Raw genomic sequence first — 26,750 nt, forward strand, 5'->3', positions numbered from 1 at the left:
TCCAGGGGCCTAGTGTGACAATGACAACCACCTTCCCAGCTACGGCTGCATTTCTTACTAGTCCAATTTGATATAATTTTAAAATCTTATGTATGACTGTAGAAGTATGTTTTTACCCCATGCTGTTACCAGTCCTGAGAGAGAGAGAGAGAGAGAGAGAGAGAGAGAGAGAGAGAGAGAGAGAGAGAGAGAGAGAGAGACAGAGAGAGAGAGAGAGACAGAGAGAGAGAGAGAGAGAGAGAGAGAGAGAGAGAGAGAGATGGAGATATAGATAGCAGAGGCGTAGCATGGACATTTCGAGTGGGAACGCCAAGTCCGAAGGAAGGGTCGGCCCTTTCTTGCTTAATAATTTACTTATGGTATTAGTCGCCACAGGTATTGTTTATTTGCCTGAAGTCAGCTGGGTTTTCAATAAAACATCATCCATGCATGTTTTAGCTAGAAAATTAGATGACTCACTAGGCCACAAATGTTTTGAACTCTGGTGTTTTATACCTTTTTTTATACCTTTTTGCATGATGCAATTCATTAAAAACCTACCTGAATCACAAGCGCCTCTGCGCAACAGTAGACGTCATTGTTGTGGATGATCCAACTAATGATTGATTTGGTTTATTTTACTTCGCTTTTCTACCACTTTTGGTTAATTGCGAATATGAATATGAGTGATGATATTGATGAAGGGACACTGACAAAAAAGACCCGTGATGATGCCGGGATTCGAACCAGAGACCTCTGTCGTCTTGGCACACTGTGCAAAGCACTCTGACACGGAGGTAGGTGGATGATGTAAATATCGTACACTCTACTGATATAACAGTGCCGATTAGTAATTCAGACCACTGTTTATTACATCTTGAGAATGCTGATAAACATTTTAAAATAATTTTGTCCAGAGACAATTCGATGTTAAGAGTTTTCAAATGAATGGTAAACATTCCCATTGACACAATATTAAGCAGTCCGACAATAATGAAAAAATAATAACAATAAAAAAAAAAATAGTTTTGCGGGTTAAGTGGTAGAGCAGCCACAGGCTGAACTTCTATCTCGAGGACTTCACCAACAAAAACTGTGTTGATCTTTTAGTTTCTAATGCACATCGCTGTTCGTGCGATAAATTATACAATGCAGTGGTCATTAAGAAGCGGTATATTTGAGTTTGGTAAAGTTACGTCAGTCAATATTGCGTATTGTAGCATCACATAGCACGAGCACCAGGTAGGAATTCTACCGCTGTCACTGTCGTCTGCTTCAGAAGGCAGGAAGGGTCACATGAGCCAATCACGGTAGACCTCTGCTGCTCCGTACGCTGGCGTATGAGAGAGCATTTACGCACGTGCTGTAGACATCGCAGCTTTCCCTCCAGAAAGACAGCAAGGAATATAGAGTCTTTTACGCCAAACCTGCTCAGCGTCCGGCCAGGAAAGGCATTGAAAAAAGATGCTAGAACGAGTGTTGAGAGTGGAGCGTTGCAAGCGGATTGCGAAAAATAGCTATTATAATGCCATGAGGGTCAAACATATATGGAATTAGTCAAGTTTTACTTTATATTCACAGCATATTCATGCAAAATCTTAAAAATTATCCATATTATTTTTGTAGGTTTACATCAAAATATTTCATGGCTCGAGGGGGGGGGGGGCATTGCTCCCTTGCCCCCGGCCCCTGGGTACGGGCCTGTGTTGAGGCAACTTTTCATGTTCATTAACTTAAGTGCTAGACTCCAAAAATTAGTGCTCAAATTTCCTATGGAATATAATTATCAGGTATTAATGTATTAATTAGCACTGGAGAAATGTTATCAGGGTGGATGGAAGCCTAGTGTACTTGCAGACTACTGCTGAAAAGAACTTCAAATAATTAATTGTGCATTTCTTATCTATGGTAATTCTGATTTTATTTCCAATTGGTGTAGAAATTTCAACAATTGTTGAAACATTTTCAGGTTGAACTTCAGCAAAGAAAAGGTGAGCCTATACCTGAAGGATGGGCCTTGGACTTTGATGGGAAGCCAACGACAGATCCCAACGTAGCTTTTGCTTCACATAGAATGCTTCCACTTGGAGGTTCAGAAACCACTTCTGGCTACAAAGGATATGGGTTGGCTCTTATGGTAGAGATCTTTTGTGGTATTTTAGCAGGTAAAATGTTTTCAATACACTTTAGTAATATAGTGATTATAAAATACAAAGTGATTTGAAATTATTTTCAAGGTTTCTGTGGTTCATAATTCACAAACCAGAAAAAACAGTGAAGAATATAAATTTAAGTTTATTTTGCTCTGTCATATTTATGTTTCTATTTAATTTTTAAATGTTGCTTTTTCTGCCTCTCTGAGCTATAAAAGAGTTGGTTTTCACCAAGCACCACAATATCCTAACTTAACCTTGAAAAAGTTGCACTTCTCTTTTCTAAACTTTTAGAGCTTCCTAGATTTCTTCTCAAGGTTGAAAAGGCTTCTTAACAAGATTTCGTGTGAAGTCATTGTTAAAATTGGTTATGTGCACAAAAAAATTAGGTGTAGGTGAGCTTATTTCTGCTTTCCAGAACTTTCCAGCATGAACAATCATAAGTTCAGTGAACAAAGAGTTTTAATCTGATTGTATCACATGAGTGAAATGAAAACATTAAAATCCGATAAAAATTACACGATAGACTGTATACAGGTCAAATTTACATTAGGTATCAACTGTTAAAAAACGACCTCAAGGGTGCAACATGGATCAAATGAACCTCACAACACCATATTTGTCATTGACGAGCAGTGGTTTCTTTCCCTCTGGAAGCCTAAAACTTATAAATTATCTGTGAAATGAGAATTCAATACCTCTGTGCATGCCAGCAAGTTTACGAATGGAGGGAGAAGTACGACAATGGCTTCAGTTCACAGGCAGATGGGTGGAAATACCTTCGCAATGGTTTACAAGTGACTGTACGTGCATCTCAAAGATTCTTTTTCCTGAGATATACAGGTGCTAACTCAAGACTTGAAAATATATGTGGATCAGCAATGGATATATACTAAAATGCAGCAAACTAGTGCAACTCTACATATGGGAGAAATCTAGGGGAAGGTGGGGGAATGGCGCTCAGCAGGCAATGCCCCTCACCCCTCTGTAGTCGTTATGGAGGGTGTTATTGAAGAGTAACCTGTGCTGACATCTAGAACCCAGTACTACGAGGCACCAAACAAAAGGCGGCACATGTGGAGTTGACTTTTAAGAAGCAGGGTGCGAAAAACGTATTCGTCATATTTTGTTATAAAATTGGGAAGGGAAAAAGTGCAAGGTAAGTTTAAGCTAGAGTCTTGAAAATTTTACAGATATAATAATAGTATCTCCTGTTTATTTGTTAATTATTATAAAGTTAACATTTGAGGTTCTTCATGAGACGTGAAACAAAGAACATAATATGGCGCCTATCGGGTAATGACGCTCACACTGTTTGTGATGGGAACATGAAGGGTGCAAAGATGTTTCTCATAATAAGCGTCCCATGTGTGCATTTTTGTGCAAAATTGTGCTCAATTTAATTTGTATCTGCATATTAATAAATATAAGTACTTAAAGATATAGTTTCTCTATAGTACAAAAATGGTATTGATTTACTGTTAGGATGATTACTGAGTGCCATTACCCTACCAATAGGGCAATTGCGCTCACACGCACATTGTTACTTTTTGACGTTTACAGAGATAACTATTAACGACAGGGAGCAAAGTAATACGCAGAGATGTACTACAAACATTGCTTTTTCAGGCCCACATTTTCTTTTTGTTTCACTGCATACAGTTTTTGAGATTTTTAAAATCTCCCTTAGGTTGTCGCAATTCCCCCACTTTCCCCTACTACATAAAAAACGAAAACAAATTAAGTTTTTCATTTGACTGTTGCTTGTACTTTCCTTACCTTTTAACTCATTCTTCTTTATTTACTTTAAAAAAAAGTGAAACTTGAGAACAATTAAACACCCATACCCTGGATGATAGCTATGTGATCGAGTAATGTATTTACAGAAAATAGATCTTGGGAAATCTTAACTTTCTTTCTGTTAAGTGTTTCAGCAAATACCATTTCAAAGTAAGAAATATCGAATGCTTTTGTATGTGCAAGATAGAGTTGTTGGAAATCAGGGATATGCTGTCATTTCACTACTTGGGGTAGCATTGATGTTAGGTAGACAATTATTTGAAAATGTGTGCATTTGTGTCAGTGAGTATGCAAATCATCACCATTAAATTTAACCTCTGTTGTTACTGCTCTAAATTCACAAAAATACATAAACTACAGCATTGTTTACTTAACCCTTAACCAGGGTTATTGAAGGTCCAGGAACCCAAAGATTCTAATGTGTTCTATTGGGTTCTGCTGTGGAACTTGGTCCCTATTTAAACTGATCTTTAAAAAGGTTGAGCCAGGAAAAAAGATTCCTGGACCGGATTTAAATTCATCTGGAGAAAAGGTTCCTGGACCATATTTAAATTCATCTGGAGAAAAGGTTCCTGGACCATATTTAAATTCATCTGGAGGAAAGTTTCCTGGACCATATTTAAATTCATCTGGAGAAAAGGTTCCTGGACCATATTTAAATTCATCTGGAGAAAAGGTTCCTGGACCATATTTAAATTCATCTGGAGAAAAGGTTCCTGGACCATATTTAAATTCATCTGGAGAAAAGTTTCCTGGACCATATTTAAATTCATCTGGAGAAAAGGTTCCTGGACCATATTTAAATTCATCTGGAGAAAAGGTTCCTGGACCATATTTAAATTCATCTGGAGAAAAGGTTCCTGGACCATATTTAAATTCATCTGGAGAAAAGGTTCCTGGACCATATTTAAATTCATCTGGAGAAAAGGTTCCTGGACCATATTTAAATTCATCTGGAGAAAAGGTTCCTGGACCATATTTAAATTCATCTGGAGAAAAGGTTCCTGGACCATATTTAAATTCATCTGGAGAAAAGGTTCCTGGACCATATTTAAATTCATATGGAGAAAAGGTTCCTGGACCATATTTAAATTCATCTGGAGAAAAGGTTCCTGGACCATATTTAAATTCATCTGGAGAAAAGGTTCCTGGATCGAATAGAAATACTTTACAAATGAAAAGGTTCTTTACGGTCCAGAACTCATTTACGCTTGCTGATTTTCTCTCCCAGACCGGAATTGAATTAATTTAAAATTCCTGGACCATAAACCAGCTCTCAGACCATGCTGAATTTATATTATTATTTTTCGCACCCCTCCAACAACAAGTAGACCTTTCTCCATATCTTTCAGTTTGGCAACTGGCTACGCAAGATCATGAGGTCTTGCATTTGTTTGTTCAAATCAGTGCTCAAATGGGGGGGGGGGGCAATAGAAGGGTATCCCCCAGCTAACAAAATTTTTGGAAACATCCTCCCAGCTGGCTTATTGTTACCATGTTAAACCATAGGAACATCCCCCCAGCTAACCAAGCACTGTTTGAAATGCACCTTTCAAATTTAAATATTTTAATTTGCTATGAAATGTCATGATGTAGAATGTTTAATTTGCTAAGTCTTCTATTTACACAGATGCAAGTTATGGCCCGAATGTTCCAACATGGTTGAGTAAAGAAAGGGAAGCGAACCTGGCGCAGTGTTTCGTGGCTATTGATCCCAAGTGCTTTGCTCCAAATTTTGAGGATCGTTTGGGTGACATGTTGACATATCTGAGGAATTTAGAGCCTGTAAGAGAAATAGTTTTAAAAGATTTGCATTATACCGGGTGCACAAAAAAGAATGACCTAGTTTTGAACCTCTGTTATTTCATACATATTTGGCGTACGACAATGATATATATATTAAATGAAAGAGTAACACTCACAGTTTTTTTGGTTCACAAATGTTCAATGTGTGACCCTTTTGTGACCCGGCACACATCCAAACGATAAAACAGCTCTTCCCACACTCTAACAAGCATGTCTGTAGTGATTGAGGTTACAGCTGTTCGTATTCGTTTCAAATTGCTTATACCAACGTCTTATGTTCTTCGCAAGTGGAGCTTCAACATGGAACTTCACACGTAAAGCAGGCTGCACAGATATCACTGATTCACATTTCGCAAAGTTCAGAACACAGAAGGACTTCTGCTCGGGGCTCGCCATCTTGCCTATTCTATTCCTTTGCTATGCCAGCACCGCCAACCTGGAAAACGGAAAACTAATGAACACCAACAAAATTTCAAACATTCAAGTCATGAATGAACACTGAATGAACGCTGTTCACGTATTCTACAAGAAGTTATAACAATTTAAAACTAGGACATTCTTTTTTGTACACACTGTATATTTTAAGCCATGTTCTAATAATATTTTTCCATTTAGATATTACTTACAGTTTTCTGTATTGTCATGTAAATGTCCACCAGTTGTGATATTGGATAGTTTTAATTTTTAAGGTGAACACATGTGCAATACAGGTTCAAAAGCACAAAATTATTTAAATTATTTTGTGTGTTGTTTTAAGTGCAATTTATGTTCAAATAGGCTAATTGGAACTGTCAGTGGCGTATGCAAGGGGGGGTTACTGGGTTAACCCCCCTTGACCTTTTGAAATGTTATGGAAAACGATGTGAAAAAAAATTGAAATGGCCAATTTATCACAATCAATGATCTGTGACAGTAATACTAATAACAATAATAATAATTATTATTATTATTAATAATAATAATAATAATTTGAATTATTATTCCCATGCATCAAGGAGAAAAGCACAGTATTCCAAACACCCACATCTTTAGGACTAAATGCCTTGAAAATAAACAACAATTCTTGAAAGTAAAATGTGAGGGCAACTATGATTTGCAAGTTGTTTGTATCTCAGCTGCAACAATGTCCAACGAACATGTATTTTTTTTTCTGTGACTGTGAACTATGAACTAAACAAAGTTCTTGGTTCGTTGTAAGTGGTTAATGTAGACAAAGACTAGACCGACAAGAATACACAGTCACAAGTCACAATTTCCATTCTTTACCGCAGCACATTTGAATTTCTGAATTCGAACGACAATAAGCTTAACTATTATGAAATGCGTTATTGGTATAATAAGAACAGCAAGACAATCTAGATATGAATTACCCCGCAGGTGCATGATAGATTTTGAGAGCAGTATTGGCACGTTTCTCATAAATATTTACAGTGTCGTTTGGGATCCGTCAAAATGTCTAAACAATCTAAAGGACTGCAAAGTTCAATTTTGCTTTTTTAATTATTTATTTATTTTTATTACAAAAAAGTCATGCAGTGAATCTTGCGAAAATTGTGAAAATTCCTTGCTTTGTCGCATTGTGTTGACGTTATTGCAAACGTTCTTCCAGGTACTGACTTTGCATACCTTTGTGAACTCTCAAGTGATGATAAATCTACATCCACATCACTAAATAATGTTGAAGAAGCACTTTGTGAATCACCTAGAAGTGATAAATGTGTTGCAATGTTTTAATGCTTACTTTTGAACGCAAAATAGACTCAGTGGAATTTAGCAACATGTATTCTACATCGTGCCTCATCATCATCCTGAATGAGTTCCATAGGTAAACGTAATGTAAATTTCCACGTGCATATAGCATAAAGGCACATGTAGAGGTGGGGCCCCATATTCTCTATCTTGGCTATTTTAGAGGTGATGTGATCAGCACTATGCTCCAGCCACCTTTGCACCCCAGGATTGCTCTCAGATACCCATTGATTTGAGGCTGGTGAGTCCCAAAGCCACTTTATGCAGGGACAAGACCGGAAAAATTACAACCTTAGATTACCAACCCTAGGATCGAACCCGGATCTCCCACATAGTCGTCAGATGTCCTACCACACCGTGGCTCCTTGGATGAGTTCCATACTTTGATTATTTCCATTTATTTTAATATATTTGCTTGTTCTTTTGGACTTTCTTCACACTTGAAATGTCTCACCTATCATAAACAAATAACTGTTGGCTACACAATCATTTCGTAACAAAGTTGACATGCTCCTAGAATTTGTTAAAAATTGAATGAGTAAAAAGTAATTTCGTTCTATTGCTTTCATAAATATATTTATGTAGATCTCTACTACTTAATAGTAGCAGTGGTATTAGTAGTAACTGCAGCTGCATTAGTAGTATTATTGGTAGTAATTAAACTAATTATAAGTATTATTAATTAATTAATTAAAGTGTAATAAACACTGGTAATGTGAATTTGGAGAGAAAGTTTTATAAAGACCTCCCCCACCACCACCACCGACTTTTCATGAAATCCTGCATATGCTACTGGGAACTGTACTTCAGCCAGCAATGAAACCAGGATCCCTTGATTGCAATGTGACAGTATTACTGTTACAACATTCAGGTACCCAAAAAAAGAAGAAAATTCAGTCAAAATATAGTGCAATACATAGTTTGTTGAAAAGCAAATTAAGTAGTGGATACACATGAGTTTAAAGTGCTATGCTTGTAATCGGATTTGAATAGTATTTTAGCTTTGTAACTGAGTCTCCATCAGGAATCAAATCGAGGACATTTTGACAAAACATCATCACCTTGTAATCAAGGGATTCCAGATTTGATACCCATTGGAGGCACATAGTGGTTTGGATCTCTCTTTAAATTGTACGTGTATTCCCAATTAGCCTCTCTGCGCATCAGTAGACTAAAAAGAAAATCTAGGAAAAACTCACCTATTCTTAAGATAGTTATAAAGTATAACTTCAGCTTTGTAAGGTGATACTTTCAAAGCTTAAGGATAAAATTCAAAAGTGTGGAAATGCATTTTTTCCTATTTTGGTGCTTACACACATGTACATACACATATTCATGCAAATACCAAGCTGTCCAACAATTCTATAACAATTTTGACAGTAATAAGTACATATCACAGAATTGTGTATAATAAGTTGATAACGTAAATACACTTTTGAAAACCAAGTGTTGTTTAATGTAGAAGAAGGTTCCAAATTCAGGTTTATTTCATTGAATTTCTTGTCAAAATTGCAGCCACTATGTGTAAAGGTAGAAATAGCTGCCTTCATATGCATTTACTTTTAATGAAAAATAATTGTATTTCATAAAAAATGCCCAAGTAACTGTTCCATATCCTACTTCAAGCTTATTAATAGACTATATCATTATTATTTAATAAATATGTTCTACCAAAACTGTTTATCCCCTCCACCACGAGAGCCTCCCCGATGGCATCCTCGCCTTGTAATCAAGGGGTCCCGGGTTTGATACTTGGTGGAGGCACATAATGGTTCAGATCCCACTTTAAAACTGTAGGTACAGTCTCGATTAGCCTTACTGTGCATAAAGTGGACTTAAAACACCAAATCAATAAAAAAAAAAAAACACCACGAAAAATCTTGGAAATCAGTAAATTTGGGGGAAAAAATAATAATAAAACTCAGGGAAATATTCCAATTGACCAATGAGTACCAAAGGAGCACATCTGAGGGACCAGATTAAGTTCCTACCTGCCGATAACAACAATTGCAGTCATTAATGACACCAGGGGTGTGTCAGGCCAATGAGTGCACATTAGGGTGATGACTTTTTCATTTTTTTTCTCAAAAAATATTTCCTGTAGCACAAATGGATGAACTTTTGCCTATTAATGACTATAATGAGGTATATTCCACTGAAATATTGAAAAAGGTCACGCACAAACAATTCTTAAATTTTATGTATGCCATTTTACCATTTCAAAAAATTGTATTAACAATATTTATATATAATATAATTCAGCAAACAGAGTTGTGCAATAATTTAAGCACCAGAGAATTGTATGGAATATTCCAGAAAATCATAGAACGCTGTGCGCCGTCTGGCCAGATTGCGACGTCACGGTGACGTGATTACATGGGAAGCTTCTGTACAGTACTAAAATTTTATTCAGCTGTTTCGCAGGATGGTATAAACTGCTATATAAGCGAGGTGTTCAAAGTGGGTAGTTGAGTTTTGATTAGATTAATTTGGTGTCAACATTATTGTTGCCTTATAACTATTGCGCAATGCGGAATTTCGCATTATCCAGAGTATATTATAAAGAAATCCTTGTATTATTTGGTGGTCTTTTTTTATTTTCTATAATTGTTTTTGCTTGTTTTTAAATAAAATATATGGAAACTCAATAACAGTTTCTTTAATTTGTTACGTATTTAATATTCACGTTAAGGCCTTTTCTATTTCTGTTGCTGAGTAGAAGACAACATGTCGTTCAAGAAGACCTCTTCTAACACAGAGAAGAACAAGGAAACCTGGACAAAGAACTTAGTCCAGTTTCAAGCACCATCAAGATGAGGCAACGTGGCAATTTATGAAGCACCCTTGAGTGAACGGAGTCGCAGCCCCCTGAAAAGCCACGTCATTGGACGCTTCAAATTTCTTGAATCCACTGCCAAAGAATGGAGAGAGAGGATAAGTCTAATTGCTGTGGAGCTTAAAGCCCTATGTAGCAAAACATTGAACTTCCCGCATGTATCTGATCAAGCCATTTGTGCAAAACTAGCAAACCTTCTGAAAAACTATAAGCGATGCAGAAAGAAATAAAACTTTGATTCATTGAATGAACTGTTTGACGTGACCAAGGTGAAAGGCGAATGGATGTGCAAAGAGGATGAGAAAACCTCTACAAACTGCAAATTGAGAGTAAGGGCCAGGTTGGTTATTCCAGTTGCAAACATGCTAGTGCAAAGACCATCCACCCATCCAAGCGAAAGAAGGCAATGGAAGCGACTGTGTCAACACTTACCAGCTCAGCGCCACCTGATTGTTCCGACAGTTACACAGCAGAGACAGTCCTTGGGAGGATGAGAATGAAGCATCAACGAGCACAAGGAAGCATAACCCAACAGGCATTGCAAGACGCCTTGTTACAAGCTCAAAGCTGTCGTCCCACGGAGCAGCAAAGGTGTGCTGCCAGCTTTCTGGTGAGGGCATTGAAATCCCAACCCCATGTCAGTCAGCAATCCACAAGGCTATCTACACGAGAGCTGCTCAGATGAAGAAGCACTTGTTGAGCATGCTTCATCTGGAGAAGTGGAGCATACACTTTGACGGCAAACACATTGATGGCTTTGAATATCAGGCCGTGGTCCTCAAGAATGAAGCAAAATAAATTAAGTTGTCTGTACTCAAATTGAAAGATGGGAAAGCTCAAACAATCGCAGAAGGACTCCAGGATGTGTTAAAGGAGTTCAACCTGTGTGGATCAAGTGTGATGATTGTTGCCAACACAACAAGCGTGAATACCGGCAAGAAGACGGGCGTTGTTGTTCGGCTGCAGCAAATGTTCGAAGAGAAAGGTCACCCCAAACCCAAGTTCATCAGTTGCCAGCACCATGTGCTGGATCGCATTCTTCGTGTTGTCATGGACGATGAGCTCCATGGTTCGACTAAATCACCAAACATCGAGTACTTCTTTGTGCAGGATTTGATGAGCAATTATGATAAATTGAAAGCAGCCTTCAGCAACGGTAAAACTGAGATAAAGGAAACAGGCAGCTGGAGAGACGACATGAAGTTTCTCTACCACCTCACTCGTGTCTTCCGTCATTTCACTGACAGGAATGAGATCCCCTTCATGAAGTTTCAACAGATCCCAAACATCAGCAATGCACGATGGAACTCTCATGCCATTATAGCCCTTCTTGAGTTTATTCTGATGCCTGAAACCCGGAACAGGCTGCGTCAAATTTGTTCATTCATTTCCTACTCGTGGGCTGACCATTGGTTCAGCAGTCTATTGTTCAGCGCCGAAGATTTTGATGAACTATCTGCAGTTCTGAATGACTACGCAACAGGTCTCAAACGCTTGAAAACCCACTGGAAAACAGATGAATCTCCAATCAACATTGCCCAAAGCAACCAGTGCTGTGAGCGTGCGATCAAAGTTATGCAAGACTTGCAAGACTCCTGGCACAACAAGGACAACCTCCCACTGAGATTCATCCTGTCCAATGACATTATCATGAATAATTGACTTCCTTGTGTGTTTGATGACCCTATATAATGTTGTATATATGTGACTCTAAAGCTTGTGTTCAATTTTATATCTGCTTACAGTGACTTCAAAAAATGGGCAAAAAAACTGATAAATAAAATTTTTTAAATCATTTTGTGCGTGAGGTTTTTTTATCTAATCACCTTGAAAGTAAGATTTTATGTAATCTTTAATGAAAGCTCATCAAATTATGATACAGGGAAATGAGGTTGTAAAAAAGTCATCACCCTAGTGCACATCCTTTGAATTCAGGACAGCACCACCTTCTGCAACCCTAGTTTTCATATTCATATTATTATTACTGTTCCAAATTCCATGTACACAAACTTTAAAGCATTACTTTTAAGTTTCATGATTTGTAAAACTTGTCAATAATGTTGATGTTCAAGGGTTAAGACAAACATGATTTACACGATATTTATCATGAGTTTCCATACAAGTAAATTCAATAAACTGATGGTTTCTGGATAAAACTTTGATCTGAAGAAAGAAATGTAATTCTCTTCTGAGACCTGCTAAAGGCAAAAATGTTGTCCTAAATGCTATCAAACTCGAAATACTATTTTTATTAATCTGATACATTATTAAAAAATGAACCGGTGCATTTTCTTACTGTTGTAATGACCTACGATTTCAAAGCTTAATTTAATTTTAAGCTTCAAGTCAGTTATTTTGCTCTCCCATGAACAATAATTTTTACGATGAGGTTGGTATCACTTTTCTGTTAGTTTCGGAGCTTTTCGGGATATCTTCTATTTGTGTGGGAAGACCCTATGGTTGAAGTGAATGTTCTCTTTTGTTTGGTGTGTTGCGAATTTACCAAAACAAACCTGGATATTTCAAATTGTATACAGGAAGCTGCAACTATAGCAATTATTTTTATTATATCAATAACGTGACCAAGAATTTTGAAATAAGAAGCATGGCCATTGAGAGAGGAGTGGGGGTGATATATTATTATTTTTATAACACCATTAAGCCTTGTTTTCATGATATGAAAACTCAATATGCTGACCAAGGCAGAAATTTATTTTATTATGAAACAAACTAAATGTAACGTTTCAACCTTCTAGCAAGGTCTTAAAAAATAAATTTCTGCCTTGGTCAGCATATTGAGTTTTTCATATTATTTTTATTTAAAATGCCCTTTCTTTCCTAGGAAAACTGGAGCAACAAGCTGTATAATTTATTTTAGAGTATTGCATTGCATGCCTTCTACTTAAGACCACGCTTCACCACTGGTATTCAGGCTTTTTTATGTCACTTCTCTACCTCCCTAATGTCATTGATGAGAATGAATGATGAAGTGATGAAATAGATGAAGTAACACAAACACCCATTCCATACTCAGGATTCGAGCCCAGTATCTGTGTGATTTGTTTAATAGCAAATGAAAATATTTGATCATGTTTCTCTTCAAATTTAATGGCATGTGTAAAAGCAGTGCTATATTTTACCATTTTTCAAGTACAGTAAAAACTTGTTAATTCGGACTAATGGGGGGGGGGGGGGGATAAGTTGACTGATTTAATGACAGTCCGAATTAACTGAAATAACCTAAAAGAACACTAGAAAGTACATTAAAACTCTGTTTATAGCAACAAAACATGTTTATTATGATGTATTTAAAGGGCATAGGCCTAAATACACTATACAGTACATACATACAGTACTTAAAGGGCATAGGCCTAAATACACTATACAGTACATACAGTACAAAGTCTGGGGAAACAGAATTTCATCAGTGGTTGACTGCCTTTTCTTTGGCAAGTTCCCTTCTTGACTTCTAGTCACATTTAAAACCTTGCATTCTGCTTTTTTTTCTTTCTTTTTTTTTTGCCTGTTCGGATTAAGCAAAGTCCGGCTTATCGATGTCCGGATTAACGAGGTTTTACTGTATTAGATTTTTTTGAAGAAAGGTGTGTGAGCAGGGACATATAATTTTTTGAGGGGAGGGTATCACTATAAAACTGAAATAATAATAACCAAATAATAATAAATAATAAAAACTATTATGTTATTGCCAATTAATTATTAGTTACTATTATTGTTATTATATCCTTGAGTAGACTCTTCAACTCAGCCACCAAATGAATGAATATCCTCAGCTCTGTTTTCTATATTTTTCACTTGCATATCATTAATGTATTGAAATGCATAATTTTTCTATTTTATCAACTTTAACACACTTTGTTGAAGAAAAGTTTTGAAAGTTAGGAGATAATTTTAGTACTGAATTTTACGTTGTGCCACTTCTTAAATAAAAATCTATTTTTTTAACATTTTAAAGACTGACAGAATAGAACGATTTATTTTTTTGTTTAAGTGGTGGAATACGAAAACATAAAATTTTGAACCACTTGCTGAATTTTGGACTCAGTTTTTCCTTAGATTATTCTTCTAGATTATAAGTTACCTGAACTTTATTTCTATTATTTGCTATCCAAATAGTAAATTTTTGCTTTTATTTTTCTAATTTGAAATGAAGGATGCCATTTCCAGAAGTTATTGTAGAAAAGTAAAAAATAAAGTTGCATGATGTCATAAAGACAATTAAGAGAGAAGGGAGTGGAAACAAGGATCTACACATTCTAAATCTCAGCCATAGCTGGTGTGATCAAAACCATGCTTCAATTGTCCATACTCCCAAGAATCATCCTTAGTTACAACTGATAAGCAGTTTGCAGAGCTCTAGTGCCACTTTGGCACAAATATTGACATAAAAACATTCTGTAAGGGATTGAACAGCCAAGGAATCAAACCTAAACCTTCCACATACCAGATGACCTACCAACTGGACCATCCCATACAGCATCAATCTACAAGGGATATCCATACGATATCCACAAATGTCCAGATCAGATCCATGGATATTGTGAATATCCATTTAGACATCCATAGTATATCCCATCCTGGATATCCATAGGATGTCCGGTCCTGGATATCCAGAGGATATCCCAACCTAGATATCCAGAGGACATCCCATCCTGGATATCCATGAGATCTACAGTTCTGGATATTCAGGGAATATGCAGTTCACGTGTTATTAAAAATTCGCATATATGTTTTGATGTCTGTGGAAAGATTCATACATAATGTTCAGTCAATCACTACATGTTTGTATGCAAACTGTGATGCAGTCTCAAATAACTCACAAACTTTCTTCTAAGGCATTATGTAGTTCACATGCCCATTATCTCACCCAGTAGTGCATGCACGCAAGGCTAGGTGAAAGTTCCTTTGCTAGCTTCGTTTATCCTCCCCATGCCAGTTTAGACTCAGGACATTGCAGTGCTTAAACGTATTAGTGAGAAATGAGCTCAAAATCAGTGCATATTCCTCTTATGATGAATATACTTGTGAATGTATAACATTTTTTGGATGTGTAGGGGTGTGTGTGTTTGTGTGCACATTACTGTGTCATGCTATTGGGTGTGGATGTGCGAGAGAGAGAGGAGTACTTGCTATAGACATATGTGTGCTCAAGATATTCGATATGTGTAAATCTAGTTCACGAATGTTCATTTCATATCCAAAATATCAGGATAATGTCCAGATTAGATCCAAGTCTAGTCCAGAATATATCTTTATTCACAATGAAATAAAAACATCCAGATATAACATACACTTGAACCAAGTCAAACTGATGTCTCAAAAATATCCAAAAGTGATCCTTATAATGTCCAAAACATGTCCAAATATGATCCATGGAATGTCAAGAATATGTCCAAATATGATCCATAGAATGTTCAAAACATGTCCAAAAATGATCCACCGAATCTTTGAAATGTATCCAAAAATCAAGAAATATCCAGAGAATGTCTAAATCATATTCTTCCAGGATATCCTATGGATGTCCTCTGGACAAACATGTGGATGTCCAGGGGATATCCAATGGATGTCTACTGGACATTTCCTGAATATCCTATGGCTATCTAGAACTTCAACATGAATATCCAGAAAATATCCACAAAATGTCTTCTGGATATGTGTGTGCTGTGTACTGTATTTGATGTTATGAATGAAGCAAGCATTTCAAACTATGTAAAAAATAATACAATGTTTTTCCTTTGTATTTGAACCTCATTGAGAAATTGTCCGATCCCAAGTGACATGTATTGTGGCAAAATCTGCCCAAAAAGGACAGAAAGATTTACTGAAAGAAATGGTTAACATGGAAAAGGTCTTGGAGAGAAAAAGATATCAGCTGCTAGATCATACTGAAAATCAGAAAGCAAAGAAGAAAATCAGAAACCAAGTACTTCTGGTTGTTATGAACCATCATATATGACATAATTGACATGGAATTACCATGTCAAATCAACCAATAATGGTCTGAACCTTCACATCTCAGAAATTGAAATTTTTTGGTTCAGTGGTACTATTACCAACAAATTTGACGAAAACTGCCAAATTTCAGATTCTTTGGTCAGTTGGTTTTTGAATTGTTGACTTTCAAAAAAGCAAAAATCCGAAAATTTGACGACACTTTGAAATCTTTAAACAGTTGTAGATCAAAAACTATTTGACCTAGAGAGCTGAAATTGGTGTCATTCTCTTCTTCTTTTAATGGGCTTTAATTTGAAATGCAACATGCTTTTCTATATCAATTTTGTAATATTTTAAAAAATCGAAAAATGATTATTTTTTTTAAATCTCAAAAGCACCTTTTCATTTTTTTAAAAAAAAATATGTGTTTTGAAGACATCAATTAACTATTTGTGTGCAAAATTTCATAATGGGTTCCTATGGAAATTATTTATTTTATATTGTAATGGATGTGAAATTTGCTAAATTAGTCGACTTCCGTGTTAAAACCATAACTATAAGCTGAATGGTTGATGTTCAAGTCTTCATATTAGTCAATTTTATAATTTTTGGGCTACAAATAATATGGAAATTTATAATATTTAACAATTTTAATAATGTATTGGTACTGTATTATAAACAAATCTCATGGTATAACACAACCTTAATATATAAATGCATGATATTAAAATCTGAGGAGCTTTCACACTGAAGTGACATTCAACAAGCAACACATGTTGCTCAGACTGGGTCGTTTTCTCAATAAAGTCCATGCTGTCACCTCGGCCTGTTCTTCAGGCAAGCGCATCCTTATAGACTGAATTTTAATAATAATACATTTGTATTATATTAAAATAAGTGATAGTGTTTGTTAATTTATCACAATAAATTGTATCTCTAGTCTGTGAATTTCCATAACATAGTTTCTCCCTTTGTCAATTCAGTGATAATCAAGGAGTACAGCAAATTCTTCCCTTCTAGGTTGATCCAAACAAGCCAGTTTTAGTGGCAGGTGACCCTGAGAAGCAGCATATGAAGAAGGTAGACGAGCTGGGAGGAATTAAATATCATCCAAACCTTATAAAAGTCACCGTAAGTATGTGATACATATGCATTCAATACCTACATTTTCGTCTTACTTTCAACATCACAACATAAAACACTAACTCACTAAATAGCGATAAAAGTTAAAGGTTGTTTAAATTAAGGTAAAACTGGTCGTCATTTTTCATTAAATAACAAAGTTTTGCTAATATTGCCTATAATTATAAAGAATGAAGAAGAATCTTGATAGGCTTTCCCTTTAGGAAATAATCACGTTTCAATTCAGTCAGATTACAATAGGTTTCAACATGCAAGTTTAATCTCTGCATAGAAAGCACGATTGCAGATTATTTGTGGTTTTACTTCTCATTCTTCAAACTCAGGACATGCGTTGTCGCAAGACTCAAGTCAACGTTATTTTTTCCTTCTTTCTATTCTTCCCCGAGGCAGGGGGGGGAGATAGTGTCACCAGTTGCCCAGCATCTCCACCACGTAGCGTTCTACCCTGTAGAACGGGGGATTGAACCAATGGGGAAGTAGCTCATTCCCCAAATAATAATAATAACACTCCCACGGCCCTAAAATGGCCAGGTGTGAGGTAAATAACCTAGCATAAGTAAAGACATGACAGATGTTTTGTCCCAACCCTTCTGACTGAGAACGGCAGGTTACAGGAATGAGGATAACTTACCCTGTTCGGTGCGAGTAGCCTCTATACCAGCAGTCTTACTCCTCTTAGCGATGACCAACAAAAGACCCTTTTCATCTCAATCCTCCTAGTTTTGCTACCTGTCACTCACCTTCCCTTTAAGGCCGGCATCCTGCCACTTCCTGTCAAAAACCTCTCCTCAACAAAATCGAGATGCAAGTTCAGACTAGGGATGGCCAAACGGATCCGGATCCGAAAAATCCGGATCCGTTCGGATCCGGATCCAAAAGTTACGGATCTGGATCCGGATCCGAAAATTCCGGATCCGGGTCTGAAAGTTTCGGATCTGGATCCGGATCCGAAAATCCGGATCCGGATCCGAGAGTTTCGTATCTCAATCCCATTATAATATTACCACAACTTAAAAGGTATTATGATCTTCTATTACAAAGAAATTTTTCGTTAGTCCAACAAGAATTTTTTTCAAGTGTTGTTCCTAAAATACTTTGCTACGCATCGGCCAACACACTCGTGCACACATGTCAGAGGTGATTTTGTAAATGCCATTGAAACGAATATGTATACATTCAAATGTATTGGAAATGAAAACACACATAAATGTGAGACATTCCACTCCAGGATGAAACCTTTAACACATATAACAAGATAGAAATGTTATACAAAAATTATACAATTGTTCTACAGTTACAGTTCTACAAATTAAAATAAAACATTATAATATATGCAGTGTTAAATAATTACAAGGGAGGTTATCTAAGTATCCACCTCCGATTTCCATGAAACTTGGCAGGTGTATAGTGGGGCCCAAAGGCAGAATTACGTGTTTTTTTGTTTCAGCTAAAAAACTGTTTTAAAAAACTGTTTTAAGGGGCAAAACCCCCTCAAATGTCAAGATGAAGACAAATTGAAGTGAGGATCGGACCCGTGTCCCCCTCCGATTTCCATGAAACTTGGCAGGTGTATAGTGGGGCCCAAAGGAAGAAATACGTGTTTTTTTGTTTCAGCTAAAAACTGTTTTAGGGGGCAAAATCCCCTCAAATGTCAGGATGAGGACAAATTGAAGTAAGGATCTGACCCCTGTGTCCCCCTCCGATTTTCATGAAACTTGGCAGGTATATAGAGGGGCCCAAAGGAAGAAATAAGTGTTTTTTTTTTGTTTCGGCTAAAAAAAACTGTTTTAGGGGGAAAACCTGCCTCAAATGTCACGATGAGGACAAATTGACGTGAGGATGATCTGACCCCTGTGTCCCCCTCCGATTCTCATGAAATTTGACAGGTGTATAGAGAGTCCGTATGCCCCTTGTTTCTTCCTATGCCATATTTACGTGGTTTCGGGGTCAGATCCCCACTTCAATTTCTCCTCATCTTGACATTTGAGGGGGGGGGATGAAAACACACATAAATGTGAGAAATTCCATTCCAGGATGAAACCTTTAACACATATAACAAGATAGAAATGTTATACAAAAATTATACAATTGTTCTACAGTTACAGTTCTACAAATTAAAATAAAGATCTGGATTTCGGATCCGCTAGGATCCGGATCTGACCATCCCTACTATACACCTGCCACGTTTCATGGAAATCGGAGGGGAACACAGGGGTCAGATCCCCACTTCAATTTGTCCTCATCTTGACATTTGAGAGGTGGTTGCCCCCTAGAACAAATTTTTTGCCGAAACAAAAAAACACGTATTTCTTCATTTGGGCCCTGCAAGTTTCATGGAAATCGGAGAGGGAGACTTAGACCTCCCTTGTAAGTGTATTAATTAATTACAAATCGCGCACGCGCGCACACACTATATATATATGTGTGTGTATGTATATTATATATATCGGGTGGGCTGAAAAGTTCGTAGGCTGACTCATAGATGGCGTTACTAGAATTAAATCCATGTGATTTTTACTTAGTACTAACCTTCAAAATATACGTGTATAAATTTCACAGCTGCCGGATAATTAGTTCGTGAGATATATCATTGTGAGTGAAGCAGCTTTTGTTATTGTGAAAAAATGGATAAAAAAGAATTTCGTGTGTTAATAAAGCATTGCTTTTTGGCGAAAAAAAATACTGTTGAAGCCAAGGCTTGGCTTCATAAACATTATTCGGACTCTGCACCAGGAAAATCAACCGTTGAGAAGTGGTTTGCTAAATTTAAACGAGGCGAAATGAGCATCGAAGACGATGCACGCAGTGGACGCCCCAAAGAGGCTGTTACCGACGAAAACATCAAAAAAGTCCACAAAATAATTTTAAATGATCGTAAAGTGAAGTTGATCGAGATAGCTGAGACTTTAAAAATATCAAAGGAACGTGTTGACATATTGTGCATGAATATTTGAACATGCGAAAGCTGTGTGCAAAATGGGTGCCGCGCGTGCTCACAATCGATCAAAAGCAACAACGTTTTGATGATTCGGAGCAATGTTTACCGATATTCAACCGTAATAAACACAAATTTTTCCGTCGATATAAAACAATGGATGAAACATGGCTCCATAACTACACTCCAGAGTCCAATCGACAGTCAGCCGAGTGGACTGCACGTGATGAACCGAATCCAAAGCGTGGAAAGACGCAACAGTCGGCTGGCAAGGTTATGGCATCAGTATTCTGGGATGCGCATGGTATTATATTCATCGATTACCTCAAAAAGGGCCAGACCATCAACAGCGATTATTACATAGCGTTGTTGGAGCGTTTAAAGGATAAAATCACGAAAAAACGGCCCCATTTGAAGAAGAAAAAAGTGCTGTTTCATCAAGACAATGCACCGTGTCACAAATCAATGAAAACGATGGCAAAATTATATGAATTAAGACTACGAATTGCTTCCCCATCCACCATATTCTCCAGATCTGGCCCCCAGTGACTTTTTCCTGTTTGCAGACCTTAAAAGAATGCTCGCTGGAAAGAAATTTAGCACTGATGAAGAGGTAATCGCCGAAACTGAGGCCTATTTTGAGGCTAAAGAGAAATCGTACTATAAAAATGGCATCGAAAAATTGTATGACCGCTATAATCGTTGTATCGCCCTCGAAGGCAACTATATTGAATAATAAAATCGAATTTTGTCAAAAAAATATTTTTTACTTTGTTAGCCTACGAACTTTTCAGCCCAACTGTTATATGTATATTAGCTGGTAACAATATGTTATAAGCACATTGTTACTTTCCAAAGAAGCGCATGTGGGATGGCAAAACGGATCCGGATCCGGATCCAAAAGCACCGTATCCGGATCCGAAAGTACCGGATCTGGATCCAAAAGTTTTGGATCCGGATCCGAAAGTTCTGGATCCAGATCCAAAAGTTCTGGATCTGGATCCGAAAGTTCTGGATCCGGATCCGAAAGTACTGGATCCGGATCCAGATCCGAAAGTACCGGATCCGGATCCGGATCTGAAAATTCCGGATCCGCGGATCCGGATCCGAAAAATTTTAGGATCCGGAACCAACCGGATCCGGATTTCGGATCCGCTAGGATCCGGATCTGGCCATCCCTAGTTCAGACAAGTCTTGGCATGATTCTACCTGCACCGCTGGGGTATACTACGACTTGTTGCATAAAGCACAGATCACTGCTTAAGACTGAGCATCCAGAGCCATGGGCATTTTTCTTAATCAATTCTTCCGTTTTCAGAGCCACGGTGATCTAATTGGTCGAGTGTTTGACTGCCAAGTGGGAGACCCAGGTTCAATTCCCAGGGTGGGTGATCCTTGTCTGCCCATAAAGCAGATCTGGGGTTTGCCCAGCCTCAAATCAATGGGTACCTGGGGACAACCCTTGGGAGTAAATGCAGATGGAGCATGATGCTGATCACATCACCTCTAATATGGGCGAGATCTATCACGCATGTCCCCTAAATGTTCCTTGATGGCACTCTGCTACATGCATGGGGAACTTTACCTTACCTTACGTTAATTCTTCAGTTTACTTACATGCTTTGTTCCTATTACCCCGTGCTACAAATAAAAGTGCCAAATAAAATGATGCAAGATCATGCATTACAAGACAAAATACAAACTAGGCCAATCAATGTGATGTGTAGATCCTGGTAATTTATGCAAGGGCTGTCCATGCTAAAAGGGTCCAGATTTGGAGCTAGAGTTTACCTCTTGATGCTAACAAGCTCCTTGGAAAATTGCATGATTGGAGCTGCTAAATACAAGCACAGAAGAACCAGATCTGCTCCAAATAAGTCAAATTAGCTACAGTGATCATCGTGCGAATGATGCAAGCTGTTGCTGCCCAAAAGTATCTCTTCCCACATGACATATCAGCAACAAACCTTTCGTTTTTCTAATGCCAACATTTGGCATGCTATGTCTTGAAAACTAGATGTTTTTGTTTTCTTGTATGAAGGTATGACGTGCTATGAAAATTTGTCAGAAGTAGGTTTTATTTATTTATTGATTAAGAATTTTAAAGCTCAGGCTTGTCAAATGTACAGAAATGTTTTTAAAAATTCATGGAATGGGAACCATTCATTGTAGAGAAAGTAAGGCTTAAACAATACTAGTGTTGGGTGATATATCGTCCAGACGATATATTGCAATATTGAAAAAATATCGTCCACACAATATCAACTAGACAATATATCGTTACGATATTTTGGTGATATATATCGTGTCGGCGATATATTGTCATCATATTTGGCAATATATATCATGGACACGATATATCACCAATATCACAATATGGAAAAAATATCATATTGTATCGTCTGTGACAATGTTTTGTTGACGATATATCGCAATATCAAATTTCCGATATCATCCATCCCTAGACAATACCAATGTCGATGTATCGGTATTGAAACTACTGGTTGGAATTATTTACTGATACTTTTTCAGCATATTGTGACACTTTCACAAAGTTTAATTATCCTGGAAATTATGCAAAATTTAACGTTTCTTCTTATTTAGCACCAACTTTGTGTAAAAAGAACTAGATTATGTGATAACATGTATTTTAATATTCTGATGCAATTCTTCAATATTTTAAAGCAACACTCTTGGTGAATAGATGAATACAATTGAAATGGAATGCTTACACACTAATATTAATCAATATTTTGAACAACTTCTAATTATTACAATATTTAAGTACTGGTATTTGTGGGAATCGCTATCAGTCTGGGGCTTTCAGGATGTACAATGTTGACATTCTAACTCAATACAGATGCAATTAGAAGAAATAAGTTTACTTTACTCACGATTTGTGGGAGGAGGGGGCAGCAGCCTGAACATTAATCAAAAATAAATAGAAACATTCCAAAATGTTCCACTACTATGTACGTACCTACAATTATGCTTACTTGAAAACTGTTAATAATTAATATGTATTATAATAATTATTTTATATTATACCATAGCAAAAAAGTTATGTTGCCATCTATTCGAAGCATTCTATTGGCTCTAGTAGTAGCTATGTATTCTAGTTTCTTGAATTTATGCACCACAAAATATCACTCTTTGAGAAACTATTAATTTGTGGATTTTTGGAAAAAATGCAAAAGATACAAACGACTGAAAATAAAATGGGGGGACAACCCACAGAATATGAAATTGCAACTTGTAAAGTTTCATTTATGAATGCTGTACTAGCTCTATTGATGTCTGGGCAATTACAATTCCATACTTCAAAATGGTAAAACTGTTCAAGAGAAACAGTTTTTATCTTTTATCACAACACAATGTCATTACAGAACTAACTTGGGGGGGGGGGGGGATCCCTACTGATGATGCTGCCACGAAAGAAACTTTTATACAGTACTACTAATTCTGGAGAGCACTTACCTATCTGAGCATCTCGCATGCAATGAAGGGCACACACACTGAAGCAGTTTAGCATTTAGCAGTTTGATTCTATGCATAATATTTTTTTTTAGTTAGCCCTTCGGTTCTGTAAGAACTCCCTGTTGCTTCCAGCCAGGGTGCGAAATCATTTAAGACTGGTGGGGGGGAGAAATATCTTAATCTACAAACTTCCTCCCCCACAAACATACCTACATATATATTAGATGATATACATATTTATAATGTTAAAAGTTAAATTAAAAGTGAAAATTAATTACTAAATTTAAAACATATTAGTATTATTATAATTAATTACACATAAAGAAAATAATTTGTTACTTTTACATATATCAGATATTACAACGTAGCAAACTAATTCCCTTACTAACTGGTTAAAGATGTTAATAAATTATGAAATACTAGTTGAAGTGGTTTTATTATGTTAAGTTCTTATTTAGCTTTTGTTTTTTGTTAATATAAATCAATTAGATTTCATAGTTATTATTATTTTCCATTCTTGTTGTACTTTTATTGTGCGCATTGATGTAGATTTGTTAATGATCTCTTGAGAGAGAAATGGCATTGAACACTCGCAACTACACTAATGTGTGTGCTTTCAATATTATTCTTAGTAAAGTATACTTGAAATTAAAAGTAATTGCTTATCTTTTGTTTGTTGGAACAAAAACTCTCCCTCCCGGAAATTTTTGGTGGGGGAGATTTTTGAGGCCAAGATTGTTGGTGGGGGGAAATCCCCCAGTCCCCTCCAGGATTTCGCACCCTGCTTCCAGCTCCATGAGAATAGGCAGTGGTAAAAAACATCAACTTAGGATCCACCTTGTAAATCTTTTACAGTTACTAACAACATTTTTTCAAATTTCAGAATGAAATTGCAGCTGCACGTGGAATAAGATCAATGAAAACTGTATAGGCCATCCATCTGCATAATCCTAGAAACAACATGGCAGTGGAAAATCATGCCATTTTTGTCATGATTTTTAATTATGTTTGAAGGGCATCCTTATCATATCATCTAGAATCCATCAATGTAAAACAGAATATATATTTTCAGGAAATAAATAAATGTCCATACTTCCCTAAACTGTTTTTCATCATACAAATGTAAATATGAATTTTGTTAATCTATATATATATAAAAATGGATGTATGTGTGTGTGTGGGTGTGTATATTTGTTTGTTCCGGCATAACTCTCAAATGCCTGGAGCAATTACAACCAAACTTGGTACGCGTATCACTTGCAACCTGGAAAGAAATACTGTGGGGGTAAGACACCCCTGGCACCCCTAGGGGTGGGGGTGGGAAAGGGTGACATGTAAAAATAATCGAGAACCATTGATATTCGATTCCACACAAACAGACATCCATGACTCTATGCAATCCGAAAATGATAGTGTTTCTTGGGTTGCCTAACATTCAGGCTGTGTTGCGAATGGAATCCAAAGTTTTCGTGACACTCCCAATGCAGTTCAACTCCAAGTTCATCACCTATCGGCATGGGGGTGAGAAATAATCCATAGTTTTCATAGTCGCTCAGCTAATTGGTGGCATTCACGATCACATCTAAATTAGTTACATTTTACACTATAGTTAGAATTCATTATTTTCCTGTCTAATACAAGATTGGGATAAATAAATATTCGGGCAACGCCAGGTAATCAGCTAGTTCAATAATAATTGCTTCAATACGTGTTTTTGATTAAAAAGAAGATTAGTAACAACATATCGTCATATGAGAACCAGAGGAACAAAACTCCAAAAATGTGGTTTCCAGTTTTGTTTCAATAAAGTCCCTATTTGGAGTCAGATCCACATATCTACACTTCTAATCCTTAGCAGTAAGGTGGAGTCACGTATCAACGAGGGCAAATTGAAAAGTCTTTGCTGCTATTTTTTTTCAGGCGAAATTTTAGTATGATTGAGAAACCGAGATATACATTCTATGCAATAGGTTTTTCTTGGAACGGTCCAGCATTAACTCTCGGCTGTTCCGTGGCACTGCCCTGCTGTCAGTTTGCAAAGACGACTGTAGTACTCAACACATCCATGTCATATGAGCAGCGAAGTGTTATTAATTTTCTATAACGCCCATCGAGATCCATAGGGAAATGCAGCTGACGTATGGGAACAAGTGTCTCGCTTTGAGAAGTGTGCTGTGGCGGTGTGAATTCAAAAATGGCTGAGAAGACCTTTACGATAATGAGTGGTCGGGCTATCCTCGCTCACAACGGAAAACATTGCTCCCAGTCTTCTGGGATCGCCAAAGACCACTCCTGCTGGATTTCATGCCACGAGGTGACACCACCACTGTTGACAGTTATTGTGGCACACTCTCACATGTGCGAGCTACCATCAGGAAAAAGCACCAAGGGATTCTCGATGTGGACAATGTGTTGATCCTCCACGACAACGTCAGGCCTCATGTGGAAAACAGGACCATCGACAGACTTCAGTCATTCGAATGGGAGATTCTGGAGCATGCACCATATAGTCCAGACCTTGCCCCCAGTGATTTCCACATGTTCGGTCCACTGAAGAAGTTCTGGCAGGACAGAGGTTCAATTCATTTATGACGACGAAGCAAAGACCGCGGTGGTTCCACGATAAACCAGTTGAATTCTACAATATCAGCATCTCCAAACGAGTAGTGCGATGGAGCAAATGCCTGAACCGCTGTAGTGACTGGAAAAATAGTGCAAGGTACATAGAACAATTCCTATATTTTGATTTCCCTGAATGTTTATTATTTCGGCTGAAAAAAATGGGGCAAAGACTTTTTGATTTGCCCTCGTATAAATTACTGACTCTTGTTATTCCTAAGAATACATTATTTCCTCTCTCCTGTAAATTTTATAAATTGGAGTTACATCCCTCTGGTTCTAAAATGACAATATGAAGGCA

At 37.0% G+C, this 26,750-nt stretch overlaps 1 protein-coding gene across 1 annotated transcript in view; it reads left to right on the forward strand.

Annotated features, from left to right (window-relative positions):
* Window positions 1-24,932, forward strand: part of LOC146001299 (putative oxidoreductase YjmC) — a 70,100-nt gene extending 45,168 nt beyond the window's left edge. The window contains exons 6-9 of the mRNA XM_083138606.1: window positions 1,949-2,144; window positions 5,563-5,717; window positions 17,296-17,406; window positions 24,714-24,932. Coding sequence (XP_082994732.1) covers window positions 1,949-2,144; window positions 5,563-5,717; window positions 17,296-17,406; window positions 24,714-24,761 — 510 coding nt within the window. The 3' untranslated portion in view covers window positions 24,762-24,932. The remainder of the gene's footprint in view (window positions 1-1,948; window positions 2,145-5,562; window positions 5,718-17,295; window positions 17,407-24,713) is intronic.
* The last annotated feature ends 1,818 nt before the right edge of the window (window positions 24,933-26,750 follow it).

Source organism: Lepisma saccharinum, chromosome 17 (genome assembly GCF_977018435.1).
Source record: "Lepisma saccharinum chromosome 17, izLepSacc3.1, whole genome shotgun sequence".
NCBI lineage: Eukaryota > Metazoa > Arthropoda > Insecta > Zygentoma > Lepismatidae > Lepisma > Lepisma saccharinum.